The 11,651-nt window shown below is 44.3% G+C and overlaps 1 protein-coding gene across 5 annotated transcripts in view; it reads left to right on the top strand.

Annotated features, from left to right (window-relative positions):
* Nucleotides 1-11,651, top strand: part of EVC2 (EvC ciliary complex subunit 2) — a 135,819-nt gene that overhangs the window by 70,545 nt on the left and 53,623 nt on the right. For all 5 annotated transcript variants that reach the window (XR_003432220.1, XR_003432221.1, XM_027103386.1 and 2 more), the window contains 3 exons: nt 2,091-2,415; nt 8,110-8,349; nt 10,530-10,705. Coding sequence is in view for 3 of the 5 variants with exons in the window: in XM_027103386.1 (XP_026959187.1) it covers nt 2,091-2,415; nt 8,110-8,349; nt 10,530-10,705 (741 nt within the window). In the remaining 2 variants the exon portion in view is untranslated. The remainder of the gene's footprint in view (nt 1-2,090; nt 2,416-8,109; nt 8,350-10,529; nt 10,706-11,651) is intronic.

The raw sequence follows: 11,651 nt of genomic DNA, 5'->3' as shown, positions 1-11,651 counted from the left end.
CAGCGGCCATGGCTCACGGGCCCAGCCGCTCTGCGGCATGTGGGATCTTCCCGAACCGGCGCGCGAAACCGTGTCCCCTGTATCGGCAGGCGGACTCTCAACCACTGCGCCACCAGGGAAGCCCAGCTAAGCAAACTTTGAAGGGAGTGACTAAAACAAGATTGGCAAATATTGACAGTTTTCCAAGTTGAGTAATGATTACATTGGGAGTCTGATTATTCTACCTACTTTAAGTGCCTGAAAATTTCCATAATAAAGTTTTCTTTTTTTTTTCTTATCATAAGTTTTAAAATTTTTATTTATTTTATTTATTTATTTTTGGCTGCATTGGGTCTCTTTTGCTGTGCATGGGCTTTCTCTAGTTGTGGTGAGCAGGGGCTACTCTTTGTTGCAGTGCGCGGGCTTCTCATTGCAGTGGCTTCTCTTGTTGCAGAGCATGGGCTCTAGGTGCACGGCTTCAGTAGTTGTGGCACACGGGCTCAGTAGTTGTGGCTCACGTGCTCTAAAGCGCGGGCTAAGTAGTTGTGGCCTATGGGCTTAGTTGCTCCGCGGCATGTGGGATCTTCCTGGACCAGGGCTTGAACACATGTCCCCTGCATTGGCAGGCGGATTCTTAACCACTGTGCCACCAGGGAAGCCCCATAATAAGGTTTTCTTAAAACCCTTATATTTTTACAGTCAGATGCCATTTTCTCCTATCAAATTATTAAATATATTTAAACATTTTACAGGGAGGGGTGAAATAAGGATCCTACTGCATTGCTGGGGAACTTCTGGAAAGCAGTTTGGCAGGATGCCCTAAGAGGCTTAAAATATTGCTAGCATTTGACCCAGTGATTCCCTTTGTAGAAATCATACTGAAAAAATCATTGTGAATATCAAAAACTCTTTACAAAGATGTTCACTTCAGGTTATCTTAGACTTTGAATTTTGCAAGTAACCCAAATGTGCACCACTAGACGAATGGTTAATTGAATCATGGTACACCACATCATGAAGTATTTTGCAACCATCATAAAGGAAACTTTTACAGTGTTTAAATACAACTGGAAGATGCCTGTTACAACATTAATTGAAAACAGGACAAAACTATACTTGCATCTATGTAAACAGTATACATCCATGGGGAAAATGTGTGTAGACAAAAAAAAAACTGGAAGCAAATACAACAAATACCTCCATTGGTTCTGACTGGGTGATAGACCTACTGTGAATGAAGTCTTTCTCTGTGTTTATTTTCCAGATTTTTCTATCATAGACATAGTTTTGTCCAGTGCATCTTGTAATAGTTTTATAAAGGTATAACCAACAAACCATAAAATTCACCCACATTAAGAGTACAGTCTGATATATATGTGTAAGTATATATAGCTGTACAACCACCATTACAATCACGTTTTAGAACCTGTGACTCTGTGAAGTATCTCACAAATATTTCTTGAGTAGACTTCATTTTTAGAGCAGTTTTAGATTTACAGAACAATTGAGAAGATAGTACAGAGAGTTCCTACATACCCTGTACGTAGTTTCCCCTGTTATTAAAATCTTCTATTACTGTGGTACATTTGTTAAAATTAATGACCCAATACTGATACGTTATTATTAACTAAAGTCCATACTCATTCAGATTTCCCTAGTTTTTACTTAATGTCCTTTTTCTGTTCCAGGATTCAATCCAGGGTATTACATTACATTTACTTGACATATCTATAAATTAATTTTTAATTGGAAAAAAGTAAAATGAACCTAATTTTTCAAATCCTCCAAATATTTAACCATTTTTCTCCTGGTCTTCTTGTTTTTGTTGACTTGTTGCTTGTTGACAAAGACCATGTCTTATATTAATTATATTCCTTGTAGTTTCCAACATGGTACCCTGCAAATTTACTAAATAATATTCTGCTAATTTAGTCACTGTCCTTCAATAACTGGATGGAGCAGAAGAGAGGGAGAAAAGGAAGAGAACGAAGGAAAAGGAAAAAAGAAAGACCTTACTTTACAAATAAGTTGAAACCTCAGAGCTCTGAGGGACCTTTGGTTTCTGCTGTGATTTTATGTAATGGAATTCTCTTGACCTTTGTGTTTCCCAGGCTGGAAATTGCAACCCTGAATCGGGCAGACTCAGATCTGGAAGCTTGTCGAACCCAAATCAGCAAAGATATCATTGCTCTTCTACTGAAAAATCTGACCAGCAGTGGCCATCTCTCCCCTCAGGTAGAGAGGAGGATGGGTGCTGTTTTCAAACAGCAGTTTCTGTTGCTGGAGAAAGAAATTCAAGACGAGTATGATCGGAAGATGGTGGCCTTGACAGCTGAGTGTGACCTAGAAACAAAAAAGAAGACAGAAAGCCAGTACCAGAGGGAGATGGCAGCAATGGAGGAAGCAGAAGAGGTGCTGAAACGTGTTAGTGAGAGGGTAAGGCAACTTTGAAAGGAAGGCTTTCCTTTGCCTCCCTCCTTCATCATTTATCCATCCATCCATACATACATACATCTACCTGCCCATTCATCCATCCACCCACCCATCCATCCATTCTCCCCACCTACCACCCTTCCATCTATCTGTCCATGTACTCATCCATCCATCCATTTATTCACTCACCACCCATCCATGCATCCATTCATCCAAACTCCAACCCATCCATCCATCCGCCTACCACCCTTCTATCCACCTGCCCATCTACACTTCCATCCATCCATCCAGAATTCATTTAGAAAGCATTTACTGATCACTACTGTCTAGGCAGTGAAGGTACAGAGAGCACTGAGACATGGTTCTTGCATTTGAGAAGTTCACAGTCTAATGAAGGATTCTCGCATATAACACATGTGAATTCATTCAGCCATGTTGTAATAGAGGTACGTTCACAGTGCTGTGGGGTGTCATGGGACAGGTAGAATGGCTTCATTCACAGAAAAGCATGTCCACAAGAGCACAGCTCAGGGGGGTTGTGATGTCAGTGCACACGTGTGTCCGTCTGGACTGCACCACACTAAGTTCTCTCCAGCACGGGCTCTGGCGTCAGACAAACCTGGACTCATATTCTAGTACACTCCAGCTCAGCTCCGGAAGGCCTTAACTAGCCTCTGTAAGTCTGTGAGTCAAGGCCGAGGGCGCCCCCCTCTCAGAGCAGCTGGAAGAAGTAATGCAGGAAAGGAGCCCCGGGTGTGGGCTGCAGTAGGCTCTCGTGCACAGTGCCCAGTTCTGGGATCTCTGACCTCTCGGCCTTCCCAGGGCTGGTCTCTGTTGATCGGAGATCAGCTCTCATTTTCCTAAGAGAGTGTCAGTTTCCATCTTGAAAGGAATCACGCCACAGTTTTTTCCCAGGCGCACCAAATCCAGTCTGATTTCTACCTTCCTCCATGGAAGAGATGGCTGGTTCCCTCTGGTGACTTGAGCCCACATAACCTGTTCTGAAAATTTATCAACCTAGGGAGGTCTAACATCTTAGGAACGAGCTTCTGAACTCCTAACCTCCATTCTGCAGACTGGCAGCCGTGCACAGAAATCCTCTGGGAGAGAGTAGAGAGCTCTCAGGGTGACAGCGCCCGGCTCTCAGAGGGTCGGTCACCTGTGGTCAGACTACGGGCTGGGCACTTAAGCAGAGAGGTGCGATTCACGCTGTCTCACCCCCAGCCACTCCCCTGCAGCTGGGGTCCCCTCGCCTCAACACACATCTCATTTCAGGGTGTGGCTTATTTTCTGTTTGGCTCCTGTATGGATTTCCTGTAGCTGCTGTAACAAATGACCACAGACTTCGTGGCTTAAAACAACAGAAATTTATTCTCTCACAGTTCTGGAGGCCAGAAGTCCAAAATCAAGGTATCAGCCAGGCATGGCCCTTCTGAAATCTCTTGGGGAGAATCCTTCCTTGCCTCTGCCAGCTTCTGGTGGCTACAAGCATTCCTTAGCTTGTGGCTGCATCCCTCCAATCTTTTTTTTTTTTCGGTACGCGGGCTTCTCACTGTTGTGGCCTCTCCCGTTGCGGAGCACAGGCTCCGGACGCGCAGGCTCAGCGGCCATGGCTCACGGGGCCAGCCGCTCCGCGGCATGTGGGATCTTCCCGGACCGGGGCACGAACCCGCGTCCCCTGCATCAGCAGGCGGACTCTCAACCACTGCGCCACCAGGGAAGCCCCATCCCTCCAATCTTGACCTTGGTCTTCACATGGCCCCATGACCCTGTCACCTCCACTTCTGTCTCTTTTAAGGACACTCATCTTTTGATTTAGGACCTAGCTAAATGATCCTGTATTATTATCTGCAAAGACCCTTATTCCGAATAAGGTCATGTTCATAGGTTCTGGGATTACGATGTGGACGTATCTTTTTGGAGAGGGGGCAACGTTCAGCCCACCACTGTTCCCCTGGCTGACCGTGCTCTCTGATTTCCATCCATGATTGCACAGGTCGGCACTGTGTTTCCTTGAGTCCAGCACTTTAAAAGAATGTGTTAAACACACTGTTCACTGTTTCAGCCCCAAACAGTCTCATTCTCTCTCTCTCTCTTATTTCCTCAATTTGTTATATATTTTTTTCTGATAAAAATAATACGCATTCAATGAGGGAGGCTTGGAGAGTACTCAGAAGCAGAAGTCGGCAAACTGGGACCCATGAGTCCAATCCTGCCCGGCCTGTTTTTTCTGGCCCTTGAGTTGAGAATGGTTTTTACATTTTTAAAGGATTGTAAAAAGTAAAAACAAAAAAAGAATATGTGACAGAACCCTGATGTGTCCTGCAAAGCCTAAAATATTTATCTGGCCTTTACTGAAAGTCTGCCAACTCCAGCTCCAAAGCATAAAAGGAAAAACCCAGAAAAAAATTGAAACACATTCCACCAGTCAACAGTAGACAAACATTCGTTCAGCCTGTTTGTTGAGTTCCTGCTGTGTGTCTGAGCCTGGAGACGCCACTATGCTAAGGGGACCCCATCTGTGCAAGTCATTCCATCTTAGAGTGACTTTGTCATCTATTCATTTATTGTAGTATTCTTTAAATAAAATGCATGAAAATATTTTGGCCATATTATTCCTCCAAGAGTTAGATTTTGTTTTGTTTTTTTTAAAAAAAAAGCTAAATGAGGAGGATCAGTTTTTTTGAGTAACGTTTAGAAATTCCAGTAATTAGTATAGCGATGAAATCTGTTCACATTTAAACATCTATACGATCCCGTGCAGTCTGTAAAGCGTTTCTGCATGGAGAAGCTCTTAAGGGTAGTGGCAAATACAGACTCTGAAGGCAGGTGGCTTCGGTTTAGATCTCACTTTCTTCCTCCAGAAGGTGCCTTGTTCAGGCTCCTTGGGTCTCGGTTTCCCCATCCTTAAACTGGGCGTAATAATGATGCCTGTCATATAGGACTGTCAATACTTGTATAGTCCTTAGACCGATGCTTGGCAGTGTCAGCCCTGTTCTATCCAGTTTCATTATTTAGTGTAATCTTTAAAGAAGCCCATGACATAAAACAGTCAGGATGTGAAATCCTTCCAGTTCAAGTTGGAGAAACAGAAGCCCAGAGGGGAAGTGTCTTGCCCAGCTTCCTGCAAGCAGCCACTGGCCGTTCAGCGTGTGTACTTTGTAGGGGGACCCTCTTCCAGATCCACGTGCTTCCCAGCTACTTGGAGAAGAGGCAGCAGCAGCGCATCCTGCCCTGAGCTGCCGGAGGTTTCCTAACTCCTTTGAGTGTGTCTTAAAGGAAAAGATGCCTTAAGGGCAAGAACTCTTAACACTGGAACCATCTCTGGGGGTTTTATTTCTATAAAACATTTTCACAATTTGTCCAGCTTGCTAAATTGAGTACAGGGAGTGTCATTTAGTACAGTCATAATTTCCTGATGCGGTGTCACATTTTTGATGGCCTAGAGTCAGCGCGAAGAGCAGTTGTCAGAACAGCCTGGCACAGGCCTGCGATTCTCGAGCCAGGATCGAAGTACCCTATCCTGATCCAGGCCTCCCAATCTCTCCATGCAAGTTGCTTTTTTAGGCCTTTTAAGCCGAAGGATAAACATGCCTCATTTCTCTGAGAAGTCTCTTTTAGTGGAAAGTTCAATAGGGAGTTGGGGGTGAGTGACCATTGTTTTAATGTACCTTTAAAAATGCACATGTGTTGCCAATATTTAAAATATAAAATTTTGGATAGAAAATCCAGAGTTTCAGCTTCTCTTAAAAAAAATGGAAAGATATGGCCACACCAAGTGCATAGTTCTGCAGCGCCCCCTTTGGTGGACTGAGCAGTGGCTGACCCCGTAAGCAGGGCTTGCTTTCTCTGCTTTACCCCAGTCCCCAATGCCCCAGTACAGTGCTTCCCAGGCTACCTCACATGACCTCCCCTGCTTGGCAGGCCTCCATGGTGTCCCCTGTTTTAGGATTTAGTCTTCTCATCTGTGCCACAGAAGGATTGAACTAGAGCAGGGGATGAACACATTTCTGTGGGTCTCTGGACCCCCTTAGGAGGGCAGTATACATGGAAATGGGGGGGACTCCCACCAAAAGTTATTTTAAGGAGCATTTCACTATGACACAAACACATTTCCTCATGCCTTATTCTTCAGAAATACTATTCTAAGCAAGGACAGATAATTACGTTTTAGGATTTGCACGCACGCACTCAAGCACGTGTGTATGCGTGTGTGTGTGTGCGCGTGCACGTGTGCTGTGTGCTTGCTTTTTGTCCTGGCTGTGAGGAGTTAAATGGATTTCACCCCTGTTTCATTCCTATTAATTAAAATAAATTGAGGTTTGGAGCTTGTCGAATTGCATACTGTCAAAATAGAAGGTCACTTTCATGGATGAATGGACCTACCTGGGCACCAGCTACTCCCCTGGTAGCAGAGCATCCCTGTGCTGCCCAGAACCAGGGGCCCAACACCCTCATTGTGGGTGACTTGCATTCTGTAATTTAGATCAAGTCAGCTGTGAATAACTACTTCTCTCCAGAAGAGAAGACCCCTTCAGCTTTGCCACATAATAATCTGACCATTGGAGTGACAGTCCCATCATATTCAAAGTTTATGTCCACACTCAGAGGGAGGGAATTTCTGTGACGTCTTACACTGGGGGCCAGGAATCTTGGGGGCTTCTTAGAATTCTGCCTCTGCACGTGGAATGACTAAGACACCCTCCTGCGGCATGAGTCTTTTGAGGTAATGGGAGTGCAGATGCATCAGGAACTTAGTGAAGGCGTGTCACCCCCCTGCTGCCCTCCCTCTGGACCACATAAAATGGAGGCATCCCAGGAGCCACTTCCTACCTCCCCTTTGCCTCCCTTTTAACACAAAGGTTATCAGCTTGGGCCTGATTGCTCGTATTTTTTTCTTCATCTAAGTTAAGGATGAAAGATGATGGAAATAAGCTTGAGAGCCTAACAGCACTGTCCATTGATGTTTCCATTTTGCGGGCTATTTTCAGGCAGTTTGATTTGAAAATTTCCACTCTTGTGAATTTTTTTCTTTGAGATGGTTCTGGAAAACGTTAAGATAACAGGGAGGACAGGTTACAACAGCATTTCCCAGAGTTTAGCAGCTTCCTCATGGCAAATTTGGGATTCAGTGTGTGTGTATGCCTGTGTGTATACATGTGTGTGTTCCATGTGGGTGTGCACACACATGCTTGTGTGTGCATGTGCACATGCGTGCTCTGTATTTGTATTGCTGTGTGTGCCTGTATCTTTGTGCATGTGTGTGCACTGTTTGTTGCTGTGCGCGTTTATATGCACTGTGCATGTGTATGTGTGCACATGTGTGTTGGTGGTGCATGTCTGTGTGCTGAGCGTATGTGTATGTGCCTGTGCACGTGCATGCATGTGTGTGCGTGTATGTGCATTACTGCTGTGTGCATTGATATGCACTGTGTGTATGTTGGTGGTGCATGTATGTGTCCTCTGTACACGTGTGTGCATATGCATGTGCATGTACGTGTGCCTGTATGTGCATTATTGCTGGGTGCATTTATATGCACTGTGCACATGTGTGTTGGTGCATGCATGTATGCTGTGTGTGCGTGCATGTATGTACATGTGCACGTGCATGCATGTGTGTGCTCACATGTTGTACACATGTGCCTGTGCATGCCTGACCAGTGTGTCACCTCCCACGTGCCCCGCTCTTCTCCACAGTCCGCTATCGAATGCAGCAGCCTCCTGCGGACCCTCCATGGCCTAGAACAGGAGCACCTGAGGAGGTCCCTTGCTCTGCAGCAGGAGGAAGATTTTGCCAAGGCCCACAGGCAGCTGGCCATTTTCCAGAGGAATGAACTGCACAGTATCTTTTTTACCCAGATAAAAAGTGCTATTTTCAAAGGGGAACTGAAGCCAGAGGCAGCGAAAATGCTGCTGCAAGATTACTCTAAAATACAGGTAATGCCTCAAATGAGGCTCTCTCTGATGGAGGAGTCATTTTCCTGAACTGTTTCAGTAAATTTCTCCTCTTTCTGAGCTAAGTCCTATCTCTTTTGTGCTGGGTTCCAGTGAACTAATGCTGTCTTCCTTCGACCTCTTGATGCGGCGGCTGAGTTTCCAATAAGCAGGGCAAATGGGGGCTTGAAGCACAGGCCTTAGACTCAGGCTCACCTGGACCTGCATTCCAGTTCCACTACCCATCAGCTCTGTGAATTTAAGCAAATTGCCTAACTTCTCTGAGACTCAGTTGCCTCACCTGTAAAATGAGGGTAATAGAGTCCCCACACTAAAAGGGGCATGATGGAGATTTCATGATCTAATTCATGGAAAGCCAGTGCTTGGCACAATATATGGTTAATATATATAGTGGTTAAAAATATAAATATATATGTGCATACACGTATGTATGGCAACGTATGCCTAGGGTTTATGTTCTCTGTCTCGATATTCTTGGGTGAATTTGTGGGTGTCTTTGCATGTAAGCTTGAGTGTGAGTGTCATTAACCCAGACTGAATAAATTCCTAGATGACTGTGAAAATAGTTTATGAGACTGTCACTATTTTTATGAGGCCTGCCTGAGGCATTTTACCTGTGCCTGTACACACAGTGCATCACTGGTGTGCTATAAAGCACCAGATTTCTGGTCCTGGCACAGGCCTCGTGAGTGAGAGCTGCAACAGATCAGGGCTGTCCCACGAGGAGACCAGGCGGCTCTCGTGAGCCTTTTGGAAAGAGAGGACCACTGTCAGAAAGCACTGGGCATCTTGGCGTGAAGAGAGCCGGCCAGCCTCTCCGTTTTGCTCTTGGTTTTTCCCAGTAAAACTTTAGGAGAGTAAATAAAGTCCTGGGTAGGTATTCAGACCCCACAGCATCACTTAGGGATTAACAGATTTTGCTGTCGTTTTGCCCGCTCCTCGTGATAAGCTGTGGCTGACTCTCCATGTTGGAAAGAACACGTGTTATTGTTAATAATACTGGGGACAAAAAAGTAACAGCCCTGGTGACAGTCCCAAGGCACAGACAGATTAGGATTTGAGGATCCCGACTGAGCTTCCCGACGGCAAGGGCTCAGGTCAGCTGACTCACGTGATCCAGCTCCGTAGAGGGTAGAAACGTCACCACAGTGTTCCTGCTGTATTGATTCTGCTGCCAGGAGCTCTCAGAGAGAGCATTCTGCTTTTCACTGTCAGGAGAGTGCAAATCCTCAGGTGTTGGACCTGGAGAGGTTATAGCTTTTGTGTGGAAAGAAAAACATCATACGTTTCTTATTGAACAAAATGTTGAACTTTCGGGTAAGCCGCTGCATGGACAGTATTTCCCCAGATGGAAAAAAGACAGCAGAGCCAGTCAGTGGGATAATACACTGAGGCTGGTGTTTTAATTACCGTGGGTTTAATTACTGCTGGTCTAATTATTATGCTACTGGTTGAAGCTGGATTTGGGAGACAGCCTATTATGAAGTTAAAACACAGGCCCTGGAATTAGATGGCTGAGTTCAAATCCCTGCTCAGTCATTTACCAGCTGTGTGATATGGACTCAGTTTCCTCATCTGTGAAATGGGAATAATAGTATCCTGTCCCTAAATTAAGTTACAAAAGACGAGAAATGCTCTGGGTCCAATGCCAGGCCCAGCAAAAACACCCAGTATATGCAAGGCTATTATTACTCTCTTGTGTTGCTTGGGTTCTTATGCATTTTGTACATTATAAGAACTTTGTGCTACTCCGTGACCAGGCTCATCTCATGTCTTCCATGAGAGTGGGAGTTCTGGGGTCAGAGCCGGTGGCTAATTTATCCCAGAACTTCAGCACCTGTCCTGGTGCTGTGTTTGGGGAGCGCCACAGGTGTGACTGTGCGCTTGGGTGAAGGATGCCTGAGAGAAATTTATATTCCATTTCTAGGGAAGCAAAGTTAGTTGTTTTGATAACTCTTTACCATCTGGGTCTCAAATGCACTTTTCAAAGCCCTCATTTCTTCTGAGCCTTTGTTCGAGGCAGGGACGTTTAAGGTGTTAATCCCAGGGCTTCTATCGCCGTGTATTTTCTTCAAAAAGGAAATGTAATATTTTAACTGACTAGAAAGAATTTTCTTTAAATTTTATTTAGGCATACTTTCTTGATTTTTTTTTTTAAACAGGACAATGTAGAAGAACTAATGGACTTTTTCCAGGCTAGTAAGAGATACCATCTCAGTAAAAGATTTGGCCACAGGGAGTATCTGGTCCAGAACATACAGTCATCAGAGACCCGTGTGCAGGGCCTGCTTAGCACTGCTTCTGCTCAGCTGACCCTCCTTATCCAGAAACACGAGAGGTAAAACCCCCAAACCACCCAAAATGTTGCAGACAAACAGCCTTGCCCCAACGTTCCTCATCAAAGACCATCTACTTCTGTTCATTCAGCGCATGCACTGGCTGCTCCTGACTTATTTCTTAAGAATTCTCTAGTTGGAAGAATCCTTTGCATTACAGAATTTTTAAAACATACCCAATAGTCGAGACAACCATACAGTGAGCTGACGTGTGCCCGTCATCAGCTTCAGTAGGTACCAACTTGTGGGCAATCTTGATGTAGCTATACATCCCTGCCCTGAGTTATCTTAAAGCAAATCCCCAACATTTCATAGAGAAATCAATGGTGGAGGCTTTCATGAACTGTGTGATGGGATAGCCCACTTCTCCTTGAGCTCTAGGACACCGCTGGCTCTTGCATTCACCTTTGTTTTTCTTTTTTTTCGGGGGGCGAGTTTGTTTTTATTTTTGTATTTTTTTAATTGAAGTATAGTTGACTTAGTTTCAGGTGTACAGCACAGTGATTCAGTTATACATACATATATATATCTATTCTTTATCACATTCTTTTCCCTTATAAGTTATTACAAAATATTCAGTATAGTTCCCTGTGCTATACAGTAGGTCCTGGTTGGTTATCTATTTTATATATAGTAGTGTGTATCTGCTAATCCCAAATTCCTAATTTATCCCTCCATGCCTTTCCCCTTTGGCAACCGTAAGTTTGTTTTCTACGTCTGTGAGTCTGTTTTGTAAATAAGTTCATTTGTATCATATTTTAGCTTCCACATATAAGTGACATCATATGGTATTTGTCTTTCTCTGTCTGACTTACTTCACTTAGTATGATAATCTCTAGGTCCATCCATGTTGCTGCAAATGGCATTATTTCATTCTTTTTTATGGCTGAGTAATATTCCATTATATATATATATATATATATATATATATATATATATATATATATG

The sequence above is a fragment of the Aethalodelphis obliquidens genome, unplaced genomic scaffold, assembly GCF_003676395.1.
Source record: "Aethalodelphis obliquidens isolate GAN/ISIS:26980383/991018 unplaced genomic scaffold, ASM367639v1 scaffold6, whole genome shotgun sequence".
NCBI classification, from domain to species: domain Eukaryota; kingdom Metazoa; phylum Chordata; class Mammalia; order Artiodactyla; family Delphinidae; genus Aethalodelphis; species Aethalodelphis obliquidens.
The sequence above is the reverse complement of the archived record's forward strand: the minus strand, read 5'-3'. Positions and strand labels throughout refer to the sequence as shown.